This window comes from Ylistrum balloti, unplaced genomic scaffold (genome assembly GCF_031769215.1).
Source record: "Ylistrum balloti isolate Yb309-2 unplaced genomic scaffold, AGI_CSIRO_Ybal_v1 Utg370326, whole genome shotgun sequence".
In the NCBI taxonomy this organism is placed as follows: domain Eukaryota; kingdom Metazoa; phylum Mollusca; class Bivalvia; order Pectinida; family Pectinidae; genus Ylistrum; species Ylistrum balloti.
The window spans coordinates 93,034-119,520 of NW_026782238.1; the positions used below are offsets into that span (position 1 = coordinate 93,034).

At 35.4% G+C, this 26,487-nt stretch overlaps 2 protein-coding genes across 2 annotated transcripts in view; one reads left to right on the plus strand and one right to left on the minus strand.

The window, feature by feature from the left end:
- The window catches only part of LOC132553427 (centrosomal protein of 104 kDa-like), a 34,915-nt gene extending 19,202 nt beyond the window's left edge, over window positions 1-15,713 (plus strand). The window contains exons 17-27 of the mRNA XM_060217671.1: window positions 1,101-1,173; window positions 1,874-1,939; window positions 2,575-2,699; window positions 3,062-3,305; window positions 3,703-3,798; window positions 4,146-4,193; window positions 4,426-4,493; window positions 4,773-4,881; window positions 5,774-5,912; window positions 7,674-7,820; window positions 14,901-15,713. Of these exons, the coding sequence (XP_060073654.1) occupies window positions 1,101-1,173; window positions 1,874-1,939; window positions 2,575-2,699; window positions 3,062-3,305; window positions 3,703-3,798; window positions 4,146-4,193; window positions 4,426-4,493; window positions 4,773-4,881; window positions 5,774-5,912; window positions 7,674-7,820; window positions 14,901-14,959 (1,174 nt within the window). The 3' untranslated portion in view covers window positions 14,960-15,713. The remainder of the gene's footprint in view (window positions 1-1,100; window positions 1,174-1,873; window positions 1,940-2,574; window positions 2,700-3,061; window positions 3,306-3,702; window positions 3,799-4,145; window positions 4,194-4,425; window positions 4,494-4,772; window positions 4,882-5,773; window positions 5,913-7,673; window positions 7,821-14,900) is intronic.
- A 7,109-nt stretch (window positions 15,714-22,822) lies between these two features.
- Window positions 22,823-26,487, minus strand: part of LOC132553425 (lisH domain-containing protein ARMC9-like) — a 32,044-nt gene continuing 28,379 nt past the window's right edge. Inside the window, exon 24 of the mRNA XM_060217670.1 lies at window positions 22,823-23,092. Coding sequence (XP_060073653.1) covers window positions 23,022-23,092 — 71 coding nt within the window. The 3' untranslated portion in view covers window positions 22,823-23,021. The remainder of the gene's footprint in view (window positions 23,093-26,487) is intronic.

Sequence of the window (26,487 nt, forward strand, 5' to 3'; positions counted from 1 at the left end):
CAGGTAGGTATCACACAGACCTATAAACACAGGTAGGTATCACACAAACCTATAAACACAGGTAGGTATCACACAGACCAGAATATATACCTAAACACAGGTAGGTATCACACAGACCTATAAACACAGGTAGGTATCACACAAACCTATAAACACAGGTAGGTATCACACAGACCTATAAACACAGGTAGGTATCACACAGACCAGAATAAATACCAAAACACAGGTAGGTATCACACAGACCTATAAACACAGGTAGGTATCACACAAACCTATAAACACAGGTAGGTATCACACAGACCTATATACCTAAACACAGGTAGGTATCACACAGACCTATAAACACAGGTAGGTATCACACAGACAAGAATATATACCAAAACACAGGTAGGTATCACACAGACCTATAAATACAGGTAGGTATCACACAGACCTATAAACACAGGTAGGTATCACACAGACCTATAAACACAGGTAGGTATCACACAGATCAGAATATATATAAACACAGGTAATATATACCTATAAACACAGGTAGGTATCACACAGACCTATAAACACAGGTAGGTATCACACAGACCTATAAACACAGGTAGGTATTACACAGACCAGAATATATACCTAAACACAGGTAGGTATCACACAGACCTATAAACACAGGTAGGTATCACACAGACCAGAATATATACCTAAACACAGGTAGGTATCACACAGACCTATAAACACAGGTAGGTATCACACAGACCAGAATATATACCTAAACACAGGTAGGTATCACACAGACCTATAAACACAGGTAGGTATCACACAGACCTATAAACACAGGTAGGTATTACACAGACCTATAAACACAGGTAGGTATCACACAGACCTATAAACACAGGTAGAATAATGTTGAATAAGTTTCTGTTACCAGTTTTTATTAAGAACAAAATATATATGTAATTAATCTTAATATTCCAAGCAGAATAAACACACTTTGTATACATCAATTCACATTATTGATAAGCTATATGAAAAATAAGATTTTGAACATATTTAAGAATCAATTATATCTTTCTTCATCTTTGAAGCATTTGTGAATTATGTCTGTGTTACAGGTTGGGCAAGTCAGATATTGTCCACACAGTGGAGTTGGTCATGCCTGAGCTGTTCAACAAGTCTGCTGACACGGTATGAACACTATTATTTGAATTTGTTTTATATATAATACAGTTCTTTTAAGGAATAAAAACTCACCTGTTCAAAGAATTCTTAATCTGTTTTTGGCCATTTGTTATTAAGTGGTGGATTGTTCACATAACACTGTTATCTAATTGGTCTATCTGTCATTATGTCAGTATTATTATCACTATTTCCCAAGTAAAATCATGACTTGTAGATGGTTTGTAGGTTGAGGATGCTTGTTGTATGTGTATATTTTGAGAGGCAGCTATCTTGAATTGTTGTTAAAGTTATCCCTTTTTCTTAGAAATAAAGAACAATCTTGTTTAAATTAGTTTGTCTCAAATTTCATTTGTAAGTTTCTTGCACATTCTCTTAAGTTGACTTCTGGTTATGCATGTGAAATATGGAGACTGAGAAAAGACATTTATCAATTCTTTGAATTGATATATATATATATATGCAAAAAATACATATATCTATGTATATATGTATTTTTGCACCTGTCCCAATGAGAATATTTGTCTTAGCTTCACCATCCAATACAAGGAGGCTTGCCTTAAAATGACGCTGACTTTTCTGAGTAAAAACAAAACACGAAACTTTTACATTGTATGACATACAAACAACTAATATAACTGATTAAGTTTGACATGTAAAGATAATATTACAGTGATGTGATATTTTACTGTTTTCTTTATTTTATCAGGCTTCAAGGAATCGAGAAGATGCAAAAAATTTTATCAGAGAAATGGCAAATTTCCCTGATGTACGAGTAAGTAAAATTTACTTGTGATAACGGAGCCATTTCTTTAAGGTCTTCCTGTCAGTCTAAATAGAAAATCGACCACCTGTTCTTGGTGCCTTTTCTTTCATTTATATTTCATTATTAACTAGAAGGGCCAAGTGAGCTATAGGGATACTGTGTCATCCATTGTCTGTCAACTTTTTCTACAAAATGCTACTAGTCATGAAAAACTGAGGGGAATTTGACCAGAATTTGGTCAGAAGCATCCTTAGGGGAATGGGAACATTTTCTGTATAAATGGTGTGTACTGGCCTCCACCCATTGCCTGAGGGGGTGGGGCCCAATAGGGGAAATAGAGCAAATTCTTTAAAACCCTACTCCTCCTGTAGGAATGATTGGATTTTCCCCTGATGTGGTGTGAATCATGTTTTAGTGAAGGAAAATCAATTTTGTATAAATGGTGGACCTTGGGGCAGGAAGGGAGGGGCTCAATAGGGAAAATATGTTTGAAAACAGTTTAGATTCCCAAGTCATAACCATATATAGCATTGCTGGGCTTAAAGAGATAAACACAGTAGTTGAAATGAAATATTGTTACACAGATTTGTGAATCCTTCTGACATTAGAAAGAAGTGACATATTTTTTATCTTCTGTTTTACAGCCCACCAATGTTGTACCACATGAATGTCTGAAGCCAATTAAGATGACATTAGCACCCCGACCAGCTCAGTCACGTGTGGAAATTGTGGAGATGTTGTACAAAAGTCTAGGAGTCAAGGGTAACACGTACGTAGTCATAAACAGTAGTTACTTCATCATGGTTTATCTGAGTTAGCTTACATCTTTCAGAGTAGCACATGTTTAGTGAACGGAAAACATTGATTTTGAATTTCAGGATAGAAAATATTTTTTCATAGGCAACGTTCGTAATCAAGAGCAAAATACCTTTAGTCCTAGACATGTTTTACAGTTAAGGACAATATATTGTTAGACCACAGTAACACAGGTTTAATTAAGTGTATATAGATCAGTAGTAACTGGAGTAAATGGTGTCATATGTAGCGGAAATATCTACGTGGTAATAATTAATTGAGCATTACTGTATAGAGATGTCTCCGGTGTAAATATGTTATATTTTAATGTTACAGAGGGATGACAATAGACAACATTATGAACTTCTGTGTAGTGGCCTTGGGTCACACTGCAGGAGAGGTGAGAGAAGTATCAGAACGGATCATCAGGACAATGTACAAAGAAAACCCAGGGGACCGTCAAACCATCAAAGATCATTTACCACCTGACGACGAGAGAACGCGAAAAAACACAATGTATCGACAGCTTTTTGAATATTTTGACAAAGTGGATGGCAAGCCAAGCAAATCTGATATTAAGGTAATTACTTAGTGTAAGTTTATATAAGAGTGATTACATAGTTTAAATGTGACTTGAAGGGATAATGTCTTTGATTATCAAATTTCTCCCAATTCTTACAAAAGGATGGTGTATAAATTTTTCCACTATGGTTAACATTGAAAAAGTATTTTCCAACAATATTTTTAAAAAGATATTTTCATGGTTATAGATATTTTGACATCATTATGTTATGTATAACTGTTTTTAATATAACTTGGGAAAGGCTAAACATTAAAATATAAACATGAACACTGCTGGTTAAGTAAGAGATGAAGATAATAGCTTTTCACTGTATAAGTGCTGGACAGGTTGACCATTTACTAATAAGGTCACAATGACCTACTTTCCATGCTAACGAGGTTGATGTTAATTCCAGAGACAGAAGGCAGAGGAGGAATCAAGGAAACAAGAGGAGATAGAGGCGCTCCAGAATCAGCTACAACAACTGCGCAGCATGGCTGCTGGCAAACAGGTGATTTATATACACACACAGTAATTGATACAGTAACACAAAGATTTGAGAGTTCTCTAATTTAATGCTAGGTACCCTAAACAGTATGCTATAGTTTGTTTGTCTTTATTGCAATATTTTATGATGTTTACTGTCCTGCATATCAGTATCATATATCCATGTATTCCATTTTTGGATGAAAATTGAAAATTGTTGTCTTTCTGTTATAAACGACTTTAGTGTTGTCGACCATCCTATCATGATTTATGATTTTAATTTTGACATTTAATTATATTTGAACGATTACTCTGGGAAATATATAGGATAATGTATATAGATATTGACAGTGTGTATTTATTGTATTGTAGCCAGTGGATGAGAATGTGTTGAAAACAGAATCCAAGAAACCTACAAAGGTAGGTATACAGGTATGCAGATGTTATGTCAGTCGTTCATGTCACTAATCCCAACACAGATCATACAAATCTGTCACACTATTTTCCTGGCACAAGTCCTTGGTCTCCTTTCATATGCTAAACTCCACGGGTTCCTGTAATTTTGAAGAACTTTCAAAACTTTTCACTATAATGTGTTATTACTGACTTAGCAATGAAATAGACTTCATCTCTAGCATGTTGATTATTGCAGAAAGCATTGAACAAGTCAAAGCCGAAACAGAAGGAAGACGATGATGCTTCTGTCTACAACATGGATCAGTAAGTTTACTTCTTCGGGTCTACGTCACGTTGCCATTATTCATTTTCCTATTTATATGGTAAGAGTAACTAGTAATTATAGCCATAGGTCAGGACCTGTTGTTCATCATCAATTATTACTTCAAAATCTAATTATCCAGAACTGTAAAGGGATTGTTGACTGTATTGATATAAATTAATACCGGATCATGAAATGGTATAATAATTGCCTGTATTGTTATTGATATATCGTTAAGACCGAGTGTTTATTTATGATAGTATGTTACTCTCTCCTTACAGTATCTGTATATTCTGTGAGGAACACAATCCCAGCTTTACTGAGGACGGACTAGATCTGCACTACTGGAAACACTGTCCTATGTTAAAACGCTGCACTAACTGTAAACAGGTAAGGATTCTCGTCGAGTGTTACAGCAGCTGGCTGTTTATCTCAGTTATCAACTTCATTACTGTATAAACACCAGATCTCCCGGTTTTTGCTATAACAGTTTGCAGCACTAAAAACAGTCCTGATTCATATGATTTGTTTGATAAAGTCACAGCAGATATCGAGATATCATTGTATCTTAAACAATTAGTGCAATAGTCTTTATTCCATATTGTATCATCCAGCAATAGACTTATATATATATATGTAATTAACCCACCTCCTGACATCATCCAAATCTGTTTTAATTCTGAGTATTTTCAAATAAATGTTTTGTTCCTGGGCCCCAGACATCTATGTCAGCGCTTGTTCCTGGGCCCATGACATCAATGTCAGCGCTTGTTCCTGGGCCCATGACATCAATGTCAGCGCTTGTTCCTGGGCCCATGACATCAATGTCAGTGCTTGTTCCTGGGCCCCAGACATCTATGTCAGCGCTTGTTCCTGGGCCCCTGACATCTATGTCAGCGCTTAATCCTGGGCCCCAGACATCTATGTCAGGGCTTGTTCCTGGGCCCTAGACATCTATGTCAGCGCTTGTTCCTGGGCCCCAGACATCTATGTCAGCGCTTGTTCCTGGGCCCCAGACATCTATGACAGCGCTTGTTCCTGGGCCCATGACATCAATGTCAGGGCTTGTTCCTGGGCACCTGACATCTATGTCAGGGCATGTGCCTGGGCCCCTGACATCTATGTCAGGGCTTGTTTCTGAGCCCCCAGTATCTGTGTTAGGTGCTGTGGGTGAGAAGTGTTTCTCCCCTGACATCTGTGTCAGGGGTTGTTTCTGAGCCCCTAACATCTGTGTTAGTTGTTGCGTGTGAGAACCACATGTAACTGTTGCTACTTATTACAGGTTGTGGAGATTGCCAGCTATACAGATCACTTGTTATCAGAATGTGAGGCGAAAGGAAACTACGCCAGGTGTCCTCAGTGTACAGAAGCCATACCGAAGTCCGAGTACGCTCAGCATATAGCAGACAAAAGTTGTAAAGGTATAAATGTATATTAGTATACAGACAACATTCCTACATCAGAGTATGTCCAAGTGTTTAGCAGATAAATGTTGTACAGGTATAAATGTTGTACAGGTATAAATATTGTACAGGTATAAATGTTGTACAGGTATAAATATTGTACAGGTATAAATGTTGTACATGTATAAATGTTGTATAGGTATAAATGTTGTACAGGTATAAATGTTGTATAAATATTGTACAGGTATAAATGTTGTACAGGTATAAATGTTGTATAGGTATAAATATTGTACAGGTATAAATGTTGTACAGGTATAAATATTGTATAGGTATAAATGTTGTACAGGTATAAATGGTATAAATATTGTACAGGTATAAATGTTGTACAGGTATAAATGTTGTATAAATATTGTACAGGTATAAATGTTGTCCAGGTATAAATGTTGTACATGTATAAATGTTGTATAGGTATAAATATTGTACAGGTATAAATATTGTATAGGTATAAATGTTGTACATGTATAAATATTGTACAGGTATAAATGTTGTACATGTATAAATATTGTACAGGTATAAATGTTGTACAGGTATAAATGTTGTATAAATATTGTACAGGTATAAATGTTGTACAGGTATAAATATTGTACAGATATAAATGTTGTATAAATATTGTACAGGTATAAATGTTGTACAGGTATAAATGTTGTATAGGTATAAATATTGTACAGGTATAAATGTTGTACAGGTATAAATATTGTATAGGTATAAATGTTGTACAGGTATAAATGGTATAAATATTGTACAGGTATAAATGTTGTACAGGTATAAATGTTGTATAAATATTGTACAGGTATAAATGTTGTACAGGTATAAATGTTGTACATGTATAAATGTTGTATAGGTATAAATATTGTACAGGTATAAATATTGTATAGGTATAAATGTTGTACAGGTATAAATATTGTACAGGTATAAATGTTGTACATGTATAAATTTTGTACAGGTATAAATATTGTACAGGTATAAATGTTGTACAGGTATAAATGGTGTATAAATATTGTACAGGTATAAATGTTGTATAGGTATAAATGTTGTACAGATATAAATGTTGTATAAATATTGTACAGGTATAAATGTTGTACAGGTGTAAATATTGTACAGGTATAAATGTTGTACAGGTATAAATGTTGTATAAATATTGTACAGGTATAAATGTTGTACATGTATAAATGTTGTACAGGTATAAATATTGTACAGGTATAAATGTTGTACAGGTATAAATATTGTACAGGTATAAATGTTGTACAGGTATAAATATTGTGCAGGTATAAATGTTGTACAGGTATAAATGTATAGGTATAAATGTTGTACAGGTATAAATGTATACTAAATTGTGTAATTATGTCTGTAACTAACGTGCATCACGGTATATTTTTTATTTCCTTCTATGTTATAAAAGATGAAGTAACTCATTTCTCTGTGGTTTAATTTGACATATCTAAATATTTTTCTGTTGTTATATGAAATGCACTGCTGATTTGAGTAAAAATTGCATACAATATATACGTATGAAAAAGTTAACTTCAAGTTACATCACAAGTTGTTTTGCAATAATGATTGATCATTTCTCTGAGTTACACCTTCAAATAGAATCAAATTTATTCATGGAAGTTGAGAATTCTTTAAAAATGAAATTAAGTCATTTTAAATGATTGTAACTATTGTATCTGTGTGCGATATTGTACGGTAGTGTGTAATGTTATTGATTGTTTGATTCAGCTGCCGAACCAGACAAGAATCACTGTCCATTATGTCACCAGAATATTTCTGCTGGGGAGGATGGATGGAAGAAGCATTTAATGGGAAAAGATGGATGTAAACAGAACCCACGGCGTCTGCTGGCCCTCAACAAACAGCCACCCCAGGGTAGGTTGACCATCATTTTGTACTTATATGCTGACAGGAGATATAACCCTATTTCACACCAGGTGTATAAATGACCTGGTGATTTAAACTTAAGTTCAGCTCCACATTTCACTTTGCATAAAAATGTCAATAATCCATCATGATTAACAATTATTATGAATCTTTTTAATAAAATTTTATAATTTTGAATATGTGTTCAGACTCCAGCCAAATTCCAGAATATCCACAATAAATATCAAATCTAAAGATTTTTGTACCACTTGGAAACAATACCTATTCAGCGAGAGTCTAACCTCAACACAATGCCATTGGTTTAAACCTGTTCTTTAGGCCTTGGATTTGAAAGCTCTGATTAGCTATGTAATACAGCAGGGTACAGTCTTCTTCCTACACCTGTACCTCATGGTAAAGTCTTCTTCCTACACCTGTACCTCATGGTAAAGTCTTCTTCTTACACCTGTACCTCATGGTAAAGTCTTCTTCTTACTCCTGTACCTCAGGGTACTCCTGTACCTCATGGTAAATATGATCTTACACCTGTACCTCAGGGTAAAGTCTTCTTCTTACACCTGTACCTCATGGTAAATATGATCTTACACCTGTACCTCAGAGTAAAGTCTTCTTCTTACACCTGTACCTCAGAGTAAAGTCTTCTTCTTACACCTGTACCTCAGGGTAAAGTCTTCTTCTTACACCTGTACCTCTTCTTACACCTGTACCTCAGGGTAAAGTCTTCTTCTTACACCTGTACCTCAGGGTAAAGTCTTCTTCTTACACCTGTACCTCAGGGTAAATATGATCTTACACCTGTACCTCAGGGTAAAGTCTTCTTCTTACACCTGTACCTCAGGGTAAATATGATCTTACACCTGTACCTCAGGGTAAAGTCTTCTTCTTACACCTGTACCTCAGGGTAAGTATGATCTTACACCTGTACCTCAGGGTAAAGTCTTACACCTGTACCTTACACCTGTACCTCAGGGTAAATATGATCTTACACCTGTACCTCAGGGTAAAGTCTTCTTCTTACACCTGTACCTCAGGGTAAATATGATCTTACACCTGTACCTCAGGGTAAAGTCTTCTTCTTACACCTGTACCTCAGGGTAAAGTCTTCTTCTTACACCTGTACCTCAGGGTGAATATGATCTTACACCTGTACCTCAGGGTAAAGTCTTCTTCTTACACCTGTACCTCAGGGTAAAGTCTTCTTCTTACACCTGTACCTCAGAGTAAAGTCTTCTTCTTACACCTGTACCTCAGGGTAAAGTCTTCTTCTTACACCTGTACCTCAGGGTAAAGTCTTCTTCTTACACCTGTACCTCAGGGTAAAGTCTTCTTCTTACACCTGTACCTCAGGGTAAAGTCTTCTTCTTACTCCTGTACCTCAGGGTAAAGCCTTCTTCTTACTCCTGTACCTCAGGGTAAAGTCTTCTTCTTACACCTGTACCTCAGGGTAAATATGATCTTACACCTGTACCTCAGGGTAAAGTCTTCTTCTTACACCTGTACCTCAGGGTAAATATGATCTTACACCTGTACCTCAGGGTAAAGTCTTCTTCTTACACCTGTACCTCATGATAAAGTCTTCTTCTTACACCTGTACCTCAGGGTAAAGTCTTCTTCTTACACCTGTACCTCAGGGTAAAGTCTTCTTACACCTGTACCTCAGGGTACACCTATACCTCAGGGTAAAGTCTTCTTCTTACACCTGTACCTCATGGTAAATATGATCCTGTACCTCAGGGTAAAGTCTTCTTCTTACACCTGTACCTCAGGGTAAAGATCTTACACCTTCAGGGTAAATATGATCTTACACCTGTACCTCAGGGTAAAGTCTTCTTCTTACACCTGTACCTCAGGGTAAAGTCTTCTTCTTACACCAGTACCTCAGGGTAAAGTCTTCTTCTTACACCTGTACCTCAGGGTAAAGTCTTCTTCTTACACCTGTACCTCAGGGTAAAGTCTTCTTCTTACACCTGTACCTCAGGGTAAAGTCTTCTTCTTACACCTGTACCTCAGGGTAAATATGATCTTACACCTGTACCTCAGGGTAAAGTCTTCTTCTTACTCCTGTACCTCAGGGTAAAGTCTTCTTCTTACACCTGTACCTCAGGGTAAATATGATCTTACACCTGTACCTCAGGGTAAAGTCTTCTTCTTACACCTGTACCTCAGGGTAAAGTCTTCTTCTTACACCTGTACCTCAGGGTAAAGTCTTCTTCTTACACCTGTACCTCAGGGTAAAGTCTTCTTCTTACACCTGTACCTCAGGGTAAAGTCTTCTTCTTACACCTGTACCTCAGGGTAAATATGATCTTACACCTGTACCTCAGGGTAAAGTCTTCTTCTTACACCTGTACCTCAGGGTAAAGTCTTCTTCTTACACCTGTACCTCAGGGTAAAGTCTTCTTCTTACACCTGTACCTCAGGGTAAAGTCTTCTTCTTACACCTGTACCTCAGGGTAAAGTCTTCTTCTTACACCTGTACCTCAGGGTAAATATGATCTTACACCTGTACCTCAGGGTAAAGTCTTCTTCTTACACCTGTACCTCAGGGTCTTCTTCTTACACCTGTACCTCAGGGTAAAGTCTTCTTCTTACACCTGTACCTCAGGGTAAAGTCTTCTTCTTACACCTGTACCTCAGGGTAAATATGATTTTACACCTGTACCTCAGGGTAAAGTCTTCTTCTTACACCTGTACCTCAGGGTAAATATGATCTTACACCTGTACCTCAGGGTAAAGTCTTCTTCTTACACCTGTACCTCAGGGTAAAGTCTTCTTCTTACACCTGTACCTCAGGGTAAATATGATCTTACACCTGTACCTCAGGGTAAAGTCTTCTTCTTACACCTGTACCTCAGGGTAAATATGATCTTACACCTGTACCTCAGGGTAAATATGATCTTACACCTGTACCTCAGGGTAAAGTCTTCTTCTTACACCTGTACCTCAGGGTAAATATGATCTTACACCTGTACCTCAGGGTAAATCTGATCTTACACCTGTACCTCAGGGTAAATATGATCTTAAACCTGTACCTTGTGGTAAATCTGCTCTTGAATCAGTACCTTGTGACTACTTTTGTGTTAAATTTCTGTCGTATACACTCCTGTTAATCCAGCTCCATTAGTGTACAAAAGTACTTCCTAACCCATAAATCTATTTTCTTAACCTATGCATCTACATCTCTAATTTATAGATCTACATCTTCCTTACCTATCAATCTACATCTTCCTCACCTATCAATACACAGCTTCCTCACCTATAAATCCTCATTTTCCTCACCTATCAATCCACATCTTCCTCACCTATCAATCCACATCTTCCTCACCTATCAATCTACATCTTCCTCACCTATCAATCCACATCTTCCTCACCTATCAATCTACATCTTCCTCACCTATATCCACATCTTCCTCACCTATCAATCTACATCTTCCTCACCTATCAATCCACATCTTCCTCACCTATCAATCTACATCTTCCTCACCTATCAATCCACATCTTCCTCACCTATCAATCTACATCTTCCTCACCTATCAATCCACATCTTCCTCACCTATCAATCTACATCTTCCTCACCTATCAATACACAGCTTCCTCACCTATAAATCCTCATCTTCCTCACCTATCAATCCACATCTTCCTCACCTATCAATCTACATCTTCCTCACCTATCAATACACAGCTTCCTCACCTATCAATCCACATCTTCCTCACCTATCAATCCACATCTTCCTCACCTATCAATCTACATCTTCCTCACCTATCAATACACAGCTTCCTCACCTATAAATCCTCATCTTCCTCACCTATCAATCCACATCTTCCTCACCTATCAATCTACATCTTCCTCACCTATCAATACACAGCTTCCTCACCTATAAATCCACATCTTCCTCACCTATCAATCTACATCTTCCTCACCTATCAATCCACATCTTCCTACAGTTTGGTACTGTACATATGAGAAGTGATAAATTGTCTAACTTTTGTCAAGCTGACAGAAGAAGAGCACAACAGGAGGATATAAACGAGTTAGATGCGGACTCTCTGATTGAACTGTTACAGGGCTCACAATGGGGGCACCTGTTGTAGGGGGTATGACCACACCTACAGATCATATATATGTCTCGTGTCTAATATCACCTTAAGTTGTCACACATTTTGTTTATTTATGTCACTTTTTAAGTGTCAGCTGTAGTCTGCTTTTGTTTGTTGGCAGTAAAAATATCCCAATTAGTAGATCATTCCTGTTCAAATTTATTTGAGTTGTAAAACCATATTTTATTAGTCAACAGAAGTAAATACAATCCTGTAACCTCTATATACAATAAGAAATCCTGCAGGCACAGGGATTGATGAAGACATGGATGATTCCTACATGTAAATGAAGACAAATAGTCATAGATATTACATCCCAAAATATCAAAGAAACGCTGTCACACTGTTAAAGCATCTTTCTTCACTAATTTATCATCAGGTATCAAATATCGGGTTGTTTTTTTTAACATACTGATTATAGTAAATACCTCTGGCCGACCTAGAAACATAGTACAGGCTGTCCAGCGTCCCTAAAATTCCTAAAAAATCCTAATTTTTTTCAGTTTTGCTAAAATTCCTAAAAAAAATGAAAAATTCAAAAGGAATTCCTAAAAAAGCCCTTATTTTTCACTTCAGTTCCTACTTTTTTTATATTGCTTACAATTTACTGAAAATGTTTTCATTAAATTCATACTTAAAATGTATTTTAATGTAGTCTGTAGTTCTAATTCAGGGTAGACAATGAAAGGCATGCAGTTGACCAGTGGATCTATGTACCCAGATTGTTATTGGTTGTGACTGAGTGACAGAGGTGTTATTCTTAAGGTCACAGCCAACAGCAGCTGGGACACTGAAACCCTGGAAGACACCTTTCCTGCAATTAAGGCATTGTATGTTAGTTTCTATTTTGTCAAATTTGCAAAGGTAAGTCAGTTTAATGCTTTCATACCACCTATTCTAGTTACAAAATTCCTAATTTTAGCCCTAAAATTAGCCCGAATTTTTTGTCAAGAAGTGCTGGACAGCCTGATAGTAGTGTTATCAGCTTCATAGCAACAGCTTGAAGATTGTATTTATTTCTGGTTTGCTCTGATCTTAAAAACTGTACACATGACTGCTTCTTAGAAAACTATATGGCTTTAGATATATAGACTATAAGTATTTATATAGTAGTCCTTTGATAATCAATAACATGGTCAAATTCAGAGTGGTGTTATAAGCAGCTGGCTGTGCTGCTTTGTCAGTAGATATAATCCTTTACAGAAAAGCTATGATGTTTATTAGAAAATATAATCCTGTACAGAAAAGCTATGATGTTTATTAGAAAATATAATCTTGTACAGTAAAGCTATGCTGCTTTATCAGTAGATATAATCTTGTACAGAAGAGCTGTGCTGCTTTATCAATAGATATAATCTTATATAAAAGAGCTATGCTACTTTTTCAGTAGGTTTTATCTTGCGTAAAAGAGCTATGCTGCTTTATCGGTAGGTTTTATCTTGCGTAAAAAAGCTATGCTGCTTTATCAATAGGTTTATCTTACGTAAAAAAAGAGCTATGCTGCTTTATCAGTAGATATTATCTTGCGTAAAAGAGCTTTGCTGCTTTATTAGTATATGTAATCTTGCGTAAAAAAGAGCTATGCTGCTTTATCAGTAGATATTATCTTGCGTAAAAGAGCTTTGCTGCTTTATTAGTATATGTAATCTTGCGTAAAAGAGCTATGCTGCTTTATCAGTAGGTTTTATCTTGCGTAAAAGAGCTATGCTGCTTTATCAGTAGATATTATCTTGCGTAAAAGAGCTTTGCTGCTTTATTAGTATATGTAATCTTGCGTAAAAGAGCTACGCGGCTTTATCAGTAGGTTTTATCTAAAAGAGCTATGCTGTTTTATCAGTAGGTTTTATCTTGCGTAAAAGAGCTATGCTGCTTTATTAGTAGATATTATCTTGTACAGAAAAGCTATGCTGTTTTGATGAGATGTTTTCTGATCTTTCAGATTCTAAAGTTATATTTTTGTGTTTATGACCTACTTCAGCTGGTACAGCTATAATCAATGTACTACCTACATTATAGCTAAGTATAGCTAAGCAAAATGTTACATTATAGTCATGCTGTGATACTTTTACCTTGTTGTACATTGAATATACTAGCTGTATAGACAATTTGACAAAATTCTATAGACTTACCAGGTAGCTGTGATGCTTCAACAATATGGTATAATTATAGACAAGTTATATTGGCTTCAACAATATTGTAGCAGGATCCATCTTACCATATGGACTACATGTATACACTGTACCTACATTTAGTCATTTATATAGCTGTATAGACTTAGTGATAATGCTTCAGGGCTTTAGAACCAAATCTCTTTCTGACCATCATTCCATCATCGTCTGTCCATCCTTAAACTTATGATCGCTGTAGAGGAGTACAGGATGGATCTTTCTCAAACTTTACTGATAGGTTCCCCTTGATGTCTGATGTACTTGTTATGTTAGGACTGAGCAGGAAAACAAAATGGCTGACAGGTGGCCATTTTGGGATTGACAGATATTATTTTTGCTTTTTCTTCACAGGAATTTTCAAATTTCTTACAATTTAGAGAAAAACAGGGGAAAGAAAAGAAAGAACCCACATTTAAATAAGAAATATAAATAAGAAATATCAGGAACCCAGATCCTTCTGGGATCTTGTTTTATATCTGTTATGTATCAGGTGTTCTTTCATACATAATTGTACACACAGTTAAACACTGTAATAATCTAAGTTATGAACAGCTGCTTATAATCCCAGTTTTATTGATTTAATAGTTGTTTTGTTACTTTGTTTATCAACAGCTGTTCATCATGCTGTCTTTATGAGAGACTTTAATTTAGGATGTTGTTTTAGCCTGGTGGTTCAGTACATTATTTTTCTAATTGTTGTAAAGCATGGCGGACTACCATCGTAAAAATTGTGAAAACATGTGCTGTAAAACACTGGTATTGATGTTAACAATTACTAATGTGTTGTCTTGGTTTTACACAGGTCAGACAAAAGGTCGAGGTGGAGCTAAAGGGGGCGTTGGACGGGGAAAGAAACGGTAGTTCCAGCAGCAAGGGTGACTTGGGAATCAATTTAGTGGAGCTGACATGTTACACAGTGTAAAGATAACTCAACAGGGAGACTGTTACATATGCAGAGAAAAATCAAACAACAGGATGATGGACAAAGGATCTGTGATACCACAGACAAGATGGAGCTGTTAAACAATGTTGTCCATCTACATGTATTTAATTTTACAGTCTCCTTGTTTACTATGTGTAGAGCATTGGGTGGGAAATCTGTTGGAATATCTGTAGAAGGAAGAAAAATTTCAAACTTTTTAAAATTTAGCTGTTTTTCTCAGTGGACTTTGCTGAACCACAGACATCTAGATGTGATGTTTTGTGTTAAGTACATCAATTCTTTTCTTCCTGCTATCAAACTAGTACTTCTTATCTCAGTTACAAGTATATTCTGTACTCTGTTGTCCTCGTCTGATTATCCAACATTGGATATAGACATTGTGGTAGTTTGTATACATGGTTCTGTAAAGGGAAACAGAGGGATGGGAAAGGATGTGCAGAGGTTGTTATCAGAGTAAAAACAGGTGTACATGGAAACGTTCGCCCAAATATTCACAACCTCCGTTTGTCCAATAAGATTCATGTCACTGCACAGTTAGATGTCATATGTAGTAATAATAGTTCTGACATTTGTTGTCTTGATAAATTTTGAACCGGGACAAAAAAGTCAATCTAAGGTTAAAGATTCCCTGTATATATACTGAAAAATGCATATGTGTGATGGACAAGGAAATCTACTACATGTTGACTTAATATGTTTATAATTTGTTCTGAACTCAATACTCAGTACAAACTGCTTGGTCAGTTTCTGTGGACAGATCCAGTGAGATGGTGTGGGGACCGTTCGGTGAGCGGGATATCTCCATAGTTAACACACTGTGATGATTGGTTCCATTATTTTTTTTTAATTGTAATGCTGGACTTAAAGATCTGATAGGTTAGGTTTGTAGATTTCAAAGGCTTATTGTAAGAGAGCATGCTTCAGAATACATCATTTAGAAAAATCATAACACAGTTACACCACTGCACTATAAATATTTTAAATTACTTTTTAAGTAGCTTTAAGAGAAACAAGCTAGAAAGAAAACAGAGAGATAATTAGCCATTGCCTACATATATAATTTATTTATAACCAATGTAGACAAAAATGTAGACAAAAAAGCAATAGCTAAATAAAATAGAACAATTTTATGAATGTGGAAAGTAGGGGCTGTACCAGAAAACATCTCTCCCAGAAACATCTCTCCCACCCCAGAAATATCTCTCCCACCCCAGAAATATCTCTCCCACCCCAGAAATATCTCTTCCACCCCAGAAACATCTCTCCCACTCCAGAAACATCTCTTTCACCCCAGAAACATCTCTCCCACTCCAGAAACATCTCTTCCACCCCAGAAACATCTCTTTCACCCCAGAAACATCTCTACCACCCCAGAAACATCTCTACCACCCCAGAAACATCTCTACCACCCCAGAAACATCTCTCCCACCTCAGAAACATCTCTTCCACCCCAGAAACATCTCTCCCACCTCAGAAACATCTCTCCCACCCCAGAAACATCTCTCCCACTCCAGAAACATCTCTTCCACCCCAGAAATATCTCTCCCACCCCAGAAATATCTCTCCCACCCCAGAAACATCTCTTTCACCCCAGAAACATCTATCCCACTCCAGGATTCCAGGTTATATTCACGACTATTCCAGCGTAGATTTTGATTGAAAATTTGCTTATTAAGTAATAGACAGTAAACCTGTAGATGTTACACTGATATACCCCTAGAACAGGTTACTGTGTTTGTTTACATTCCAGATCAGTAGTTTATATAAATTACTGGACACTACACTGCTATGTAGGTAAAATGACACTGCACAGTATGAGGGAATTTTCTCACTGACGTCAGTAAGAATGAGAGACAGTATTGACCAGGGAATGAGAGATAGTATTGACTAGGGAATGAGAGACAGTATTGACCAGGGAATGAGAGACAGTATTGACCAGGGAATGAGAGATAGTATTGACCAGGGAATGAGAGATAGTATTGACCAGGGAATGATGACCAGGGAATGAGAGATAGCATTGACCAGGGAATGAGAGATAGTATTGACCAGGGAATGATGACCAGGGAATGAGTGATCACCTGTTTCTATGTAAGCGTACATTTAATATTGGAAAGAAACATGATGTTCGGATATAGTTCTTGACAAGATGTTCTTTCTGGTACATATTAAGTTCGGAGTATTTGTAGTATACTCTCCTATTTTATAGACAGAGACATTGATTTGTGATTTACATTATGCTACAGTCTGAATCTGTATGTAATCCGATATGTAGCCATCTTGTCTCATCCGTCCAATTTACCACAGATGTAAATATAAATATCTAAATAAGTCCCTTTAACCACAGAGTTAAATATAGATATCTAAATCAGTCCCTTTAACCACAGAGTTAAATATAGATATCTAAATCCATCCATTTTACCATGGACGTAAATATAGATGTCTAAGTATGTGATTTATACTTATTGAGAAATAAGCTCTTGCATACTATTATACCTACTCACATAGTGTTAGAGGTTTAAGTGTTGGTCCTCACTACTTATTTCCCTATAATAGACCTCAACATTAATCAGAGGTAAATGTGTTGACCCCTGGACATATTAATAAATGTTTATAGGAATTCCTTACAAAAATAGAATTTCCCGTCCTTTTTCTAGTAGTGCCAAATCACCTGATCTCTTATTCTCTTCTCTCTGTAGTATAAGTATCAAGACATATACACAGATTTCCAGGTTCTGTACTTAACATGTAATTTTACATTTCCATGTGTCTGATCTCGTGTAGCCTGGTGTATGTATTGTACAGTACTACCAGTGGGGTGGAAAGGAGATTAAAACATGTCATTCACCATATAGAGCCCTGATGATATAATGTTTGGTAATTGAGATGAATGATTGAAAACTCTATATAATGATACATGTATGTATAATTCACTATTTTACCAACTTAGAGGAAAAAGCTACATATCACTTTTTCAGAAGTTTGATTTTAATTTTCATCCTACTTAGAAATAATACATGATTTGGAATTAATCGGGCTATAACTGTATTACTTGTCATTGCCAGATCAGCCTGACTTTAATTGAACTGCCTCATTAAAGTGGTCACATGACATCTTCGGTGCTATATTTGTCTGACTAACATTGAACAATAGAAAAGTACTTTTATATAATGGATACATGACTGGCAGATTGAACATTACAGATACTATGAAATCTATGTAATCCACAGATATATAACTTCTTATAACGTGGTAGGTATAGGATAGTGGACAATCTCTCTCACATCAGTAAAATAGTGTGATATTTACTCCTCAACACCAATTTACTGTAGGATTTAAGTCTCTTTGACACTCGTGTCATATTTGTAACTGTTTTGAATTATTTTTATTTATAATGATTGTCCATGTCAGTTAGAACACACTTTGTTATATTGCACTTTAAAAAACAGGAACGAGTTATTGATAGTATTGTGGCCGATTAGAGTTGGTCCTATTATTGTCATCAAGGAGGAAAATGGTTTGTTTCACTTTTCATTCCAATTTTTCCTTATTTATGTTTTTGTAGTTATTTGCAATATAAAGAGTAAAACATTATCTCCTATAACTAAGCTTCTGTATGCTATTTCTGGAACAACTTTGAACTGTATCATCAAAACGTTTGTTCCTTCCCATAGTTGCCAATTAAATAAGACAAGAGTGAAAAGGATGCTGACCATATTGTATTTAGAATTTTCTCTGGGTATTTATTGAAGGGCATGCTGCAGAAATGTAAATGAAAGTAATGATAGATTTGCTTGCAAATCGTTGTTTCAGATAAGTTAAATTTCAATAGTACTTCTCCTTTCATCATCTGGGATTAAAATTCAAGACAAATTTTCTTTGAACAAAATTAAAACTTAATTTACTTTCTGTTTTTACTTTATCCAGTTTATTCTGATCTTATTCCTTCTTCTTGGTGTTGTATATATATCACAGATGTCTTTATCACTGTGATACTTGTGATGTTGCGATTACATCACTGATGTAATATATAAAATAAGATATTGAAAATCAGTCTGTATGGAGTTAAATATAGGTAAATCCAAGGAGTATGAAGCTTAGTCTGAACAGTGATCCAAAGTTTGTGGTCAGTGGACCATATCCTGTGAACAGTGATCCCAAGTTTGTGGTCAGTGGACCATATCCTGTGGTCAGTGATCTGGACTTTGTAGTCAGTGGCCTTAAGTATGTGATCATTGGTCCAAAACTCATGGTCATTGCTCTGAAGTTTGTGGTCATTTGATCAATACTTGTGGTTAGTGACCTTAACTTTGTGGTCAGTTGTACAAACTTCATGGTGAGTACATACAAATTATACAAAAATGCTCCCATTCCCACTGTTTGGTGATGTATGTATTTTTTTCTTTTGTTTCCAAGATCTGTGATGTGACATTGGAGATATCATTCCCTTTCAACACTTGTGAAATATAACACAAATAAATTATTGATACCATTATGTTGTTGTGTGATATTTTATATATCAGATGAAAGCCCTACTTCTTACATTTATCATAGGATTCTTCTACAGCAAAATGCTTCTACACCAGATCCCTTCTATAGATATAGGACAAACTTACACTAAGTGTTGACTGGGAACCATATAATTTACAATAACATTTTGGTTAATGTTTGGCCATGAAAGATTTCTGCCAAGTTTATTGAAATCAGTTCAGGGGTTTTACAGGAGATACCAAAAATGTTACGTCGCGGGACAAAGGGGTATTGTAAAGATCTTTATCTCGCGTGACCTAATAAGCTAAAATATAATATTGTGAAGACATTATGTACTGACCCCAGACTGACTTTATGAAGCATGATACTTTGATGAATACACAGTGTAATGTACCAAAAATAAGTTCCAGTGAATTACAAAATAATAACAAAAACAAAGAGAGAACGATGTGGACTTGTTTATTAATTATAAAGAGATGGAATGCTATTAATTAAGACCTGCTACAAATAAACTACTGGCAACATTTTAAAATTCTCTGTAGGGAATGCTGAGGTAAGGCACGGGACTTCAATATACCAATATAAGCGATGTCTGCACGGCATCAACACAAACAACACTGTTGTCAGCTTACTATCAACAACAGCTGAGATTCAACAATAATTCATATATGTTAAAATCAATTAGAATCCTTAGAATTGTCAATGACCTTATACGGATGAACTACTTATAGAAAAGTTTCGATGATATGTGAAAATTTTAGGGATGAACTTCTGATCTAAAATTCAGTTTGAATGATGACATGTTTCCAGTGTATTTTCTCTACTAGTTTTCTGTATCCTATTCGTGTATTTAAAGAATTATGGAATTCTATTACAGAATATCAGTTTAAAAACACTGTTTACAAAATAAATTTTAACAACCTTGTGAAGATAAAATTCCACTACAGCATTAAGTTAACACTGAATGAAAAACTTTGTATAAGTAACTGTTGTAGTGTAGGTTTGTTTTAATTAGTATTTTGTCCATATTTCACAATGTTGCTAGGTCACTTGTCTGGTCTATGTAGCCGTTAAAGCAATTGTTACCTCCCCTGAAAAACATGATACACTACTATGTATTACATACATAAAATCACTGACTAGAGATGAAATGGAGTGGAAAAATCATCAACATGACGTTCTGTAGTACTGAGAATTACATATCATATATAGATATACAACAGAAAATTCAAATAACACTGATACAGTTCACTGTATGTGTATGTCTACATGTGGTGTGGAGATAAAGAGATAAAGATATGTTGAAAAACTATTAATTGTCACTAAAAAATAGCAGCTTGAAACATCATTTCTTCACCTAGGATTTCTTATTAAAAACAAAATTTGAAATGAATCAAAAATGAAAATATACATTTAATAAAAAATGATATCGGAATTGAATCAAAAACAAAATGTGAATCCAATATATTGTAAAAATGAAATCTGAATTAAATCAAAATAAAATTTAAGTAAGATTGAAATGAAATTTGAACTGAATTAAGAATGTAATTTCCATTGAAACTGTTGTCAAGGTTCTAACCTGGTTTATCCTGTGAGATAAAGAATGCTTAAAGAAAGGATAATTTCTAAACAAGATAATTCCTTAGGCTTTCATCACTCACACTCCACAAGATCAGATCCAAAATGTAAATTATTGATCAAATGACCTTTTGTCAGCAATAGTAAACTTTTAATATCTGTATTCAGATTAACAGAATATCACATATATATATAGCCAACAGCGTCAGATCACCACACAGATCACCACAAAGACCACCACACAGACCAACACACAGATCACCACACAGCTAGACCACCACAGACCAACACACAGACCAACACACAGATCACCACACAGATCACCACACAGACCACCACAGACCACCACACAGACCACCACACAGACCACCACAGACCACCACACAGACCAACACACAGACCACCACACAGACCAACACACAGATCACCACACAGACCACCACAGACCACCACACAGACCAACACACAGACCAACACACAGATCACCACACAGACCACCACAGACCACCACACAGACCAACACACAGACCACCACACAGACCACCACACACATCACCACACAGACCACCACACAGACCAACACAGAGACCAACACACAGACCACCACACAGACCAACACACAGACCACCACACAGACCAACACACAGACCACCACACAGACCACCAGAGACCAACACACAGACCACCACACAGACCACCACACAGACCAACACACAGATCACCACACAGACCAACACACAGACCAACACACAGATCACCACACAGACCATCACACAGACCAACACACAGACCACCACACACTAACAGTGAGAGTGCAGAATTAGCACTAGACTTAAATAACAGATCTGTCTCCAACTCACAACCTCATTTTCATCCAACTAAAATTAATACAAAGATGAAAGATAATTGAAAAAAAACCCAAGAGTATTACATCAAAATCACAATGGTTACCTAATAATGGAAACTGTTGTCATAACAACACATTCTAGACATACTGTGTGTACATATATGGAATACAAGGTCTCGTCTAAAATTTACCTGATCCTGAGTAGATAGTAACTGAGAGTCTCCATACCTTATTTGGAATACTATAGACTGTTTTAGAGAGATTTGGTCTACAACGGTATCATTCCTCACTGTCCCTTGGAATTGCTTTGGAGAGACAAAGGTCTAGGACGGAACCAAACTTAAGCCAAGGGTACAGACACATTGAATAGGATTGTATAGGATATATTATGGAAGCAGCCTCTATATCCTCTATATCAGTTTATACAACACATTAAATGTTTAGGATATTTCCTGTATCAATGAGCAACATTTAAACTATAAATTGAAAGTTATGTTATTACGGTTACAGTATTCATCTAGAGAGATTTCAAACTTTTTGACGTCATATGAATCTATTACATCCTGAGGGAGACTGTTCCATCAATAACACAGTAAAGAAATGCTTCCATATATCAAGGTGAGAGTGTTTTTTAAAACGTTTATGCTAATGCCCTCTCGTTCTACTATTTATTGAACTGATTGTGGTCAGTAACACTGGTCATTTTCCACTCACTCGACTCTCATTGTCATACAAACTAAATAATTAATTAACAACTGGATTAATGGCAAATACACAGGAGCATGTAAAACATACACAGGACATATCATATCAAATTAATGACTACAACAAATAATTGTGTAACATTACAATGAAAAAAATGGCCACAAATAAATAGATCATATTAATAAAATTCATTTGAAATGTAAAACATTTTCTCTGTTAACTGTCAGAATGATTATCTGTACATGACCAAAAATATGGAATGTATATCACAACAGTGTCAACAAACAAATTTGATATTTCTTCAAGGCAGATGTTTAACATGTTGTCAAGGTGAAATTTGATATGTTGTCATAGTAACAGCACTATGTTGCACCACTTGGCTCTGGACGGGGACTGGCACTGCTCTTGGCTGATCCTCGCCGCGATCCTGACGCTGAAATAAACATTCACAATTACTTCATGATCATTATAATGAATTCCTCGTCTTTCATTAGACACTAAAAACTAGACACTAGACACTTATCACCAGATACTAGACACTAAAGACTAAGCACTAGACACTTATCACCAGACACCAGATACTAGACACTAAAGACTAAGCACTAGACACTTATCACCAGATACTAGACACTAAAGACTAGACACTAGACACTTATCACCAGATACTAGACACTAAAGACTAAGCACTAGACACTTATCACCAGACACCAGATACTAGACACTAAAGACTAAGCACTAGACACTTATCACCAGATACTAGACACTAAAGACTAGACACTAGACACTTATCACCAGATACTAGACACTAAAGACAAGACACTAGACACTTATCACCAGATACTAGACACTAAAGACTAGACACTAGACACTTATCACCAGATACTAGACACTAAAGACTAGACACTAGACACTTATCACCAGATACTAGACACTAAAGACTAGACACTAGACACTTATCACCAGATACTAGACACTAAAGACTAAGCACTAGACACACAAATTCATGAACATCATCAATAAAATGGAATTTGCAGACTTAATCATTTAGTATTGAAAAATAAACAGAATATATGGTCTGAGTTTGATTGACAGCTGTATATGTTGGTAAGATCAACTAATGTAGCCATGTTAACAAACTAAATAAGTCAATTAAAAATCAAAATTAGATTAGGGAAGATATCAGAAATTCTCATTAAAACAAAGGGAAAAGTCTTTGGAAAATTGCTCCAAACTATAGCTACCCAGTGCCTGAAACTAGCAAATACCAGGCAGTGTCAATTGTGTCACTCTTCAGCCATTGATTGATCAGCTTTAATTTTGCAAGAAATACACTTTAAGTTCAGCTGCATCTAATATGCTATTCAGAACACATTTATTTCTGTAGGCTCACAGAAAATTTACTCATTTACAGCTGAGTCACCTGGAACAGCGTTCATTAACAAGTACTCATTTACAGCTGGGTCAACTTAAGTTCAGTATCTTGTCCAAGGATACAACATAGTGCCCATGTCGTGAGTCTAATCAGCGTTTCTTAGATCCCAAGTCCTACCACTAAACCAAATCATAAAGATAAAACATCGGCTTTTTTTACTATTCTTACTAGTTAATATGTAGCATTAGAGACATGTCCATTCCTACTGACATCTACTTTATAACTACTTAGTATGTGACAATTGATTCTACACACTTTTTTGGTACTTCCTTATTTACAACTTTGACACTTACTTGAATGTTGAGACACTTGTATCTAGACACTTCTACAGTTAAGACACTTGTATTCAGACAATTTGTACATTTAAAACATAAGTACTCCAACACTTTCTACAGTTAAAATACATGTACTCTTATTCAGGCATTTCTGTCTGATAATTTCTACAGTTAAGACACTTGTATTCTGATACTTTCTACAGTTAAGACACTTGTATTCTGATACTTTTTACAGTTAAGACACTTGTATTCTGATAATTTCTACAGTTAAGACACTTGTATTCTGATACTTTTTACAGTTAAGACACTTGTATTCTGATACTTTCTACAGTTAAGACACTTACATTTTGATACTTTCTACAGTTAAGACACTTGCATTCTGATACTTTCTACAGTTAAGACACTTGTATTTTTAACCTTTTCACAGATAAGACACTTGTATTTTGATACTTTTCACAGTTAAGACACTTGTATTCAGAACTTCTACAATTAAGACACTTGTATTTGATACTTTTCACATTTAAGACACTTATATTCTGTTACTTTTCACAGTTAAGACATTTGTATCTTTATACTTTTCACAGATAAGACACTTGTATTTTGATACTTTCTACAGATAAGACACTTGTATTCTGATACTTTCTACAGTTAAGACACTTGTATTCTGATACTTTCTACAGTTAAGACACTTGTATTTTTATACTTTTCACAGATAAGACACTTGTATTTTTATACTTTTCACAGTTAAGACACTTGTATTCAGAACTTCTACAGTTAAGACACTTGTATTCTTATACTTTCTACAGTAAAGACACTTGTATTCTGATACTTTCTACAATTAAGACACTTAAATTTTTATGCTTTTCACAGATAAGACACTTGTACTTTTATACTTTTCACAGATAAGAAACTTGTATTCAGAACTTCTACAATTAAGACACTTGTATTTGATACTTTTCTACAGTTAAGACACTTGTATTCTGATATTTTCTACAGTTAAGACACTTGTATTCAGAACTTCTACAATTAAGACACTTGTATTCTGATAATTTCTACAGTTAAGACACTTGTATTATGAAACTTTCTACAGTTAAGACACTTGTATTCTGATATTTTCTACAGTTAAGACACTTGTATTCAGCACTTCTACAATTAAGACACTTGTATTTTTATACTTTTCACAGTTAAGACACTTGTATTCTGATACTTTCAACAGTTAAGACACTTGTATTCTGATACTTTCTACAGTTAAGACACATGTATTCTGATACTTTCTACAGTTAAGACACTTGTATTTTGATACTTTTTACAGATAAGACACTTGTATTTTGATACTTTTCACAGTTAAGACACTTGTATTCAGCACTTCTACAATTAAGACACTTGTATTTGATACTTTTCAGTTAAGACACTTGTATTCTGATACTTCCAAAGTTAAGACACTTGTAGTTTTATACTTTTCACAGTTAAGACACTTGTATTCTGTTAGTTTTCACAGTTAAGACACTTGTATTCTGATACTTTCTACAGTTAAGACACTTGTATTCTGATAATTTCTACAGTTAAGACACTTGTATTCTGACACTTTGTACAGTTAAGACACTTGTAATTTGACACTTTGTACAGCTGAAATACTTAAAATACTTTTTATTAATAGGTTTAGTCATTTCTTCAAACAGCGTTCATAATTTTTTTATTTCCAAGCAGGCAAGTTATTTATATTTTTTTTAAGATACATAAACACAATGATAGACTTTGGAAATCATGGTTTCAATTTTTTTATCATATATTTAGTTATAATTTAATCATAAAATCAACACCAGGTACATTTTTAACATTTTTCAAACAACAGTCAACTGAGTCAAGGTCTTGGATCATGTCGTAGAAATGATTTTGTTAAAAAATGTACTATTTCTTGTGTATACATTTAGCTACTGGCCAGTTCCAAACTAAGGCTTCTAACCAAGTTTGAATTAAAAGAAATTTCACTCAAGATTTGAATTTTCCTATATAAAATCTTCCATCCAGGAACAGTAGAACATCCTTAAAATTTCAATTAATTTGACCCACTTTTGGCCTTGCCTCTCATCCCCCCTTGTTGTCAGTCAAAGTCAATATATG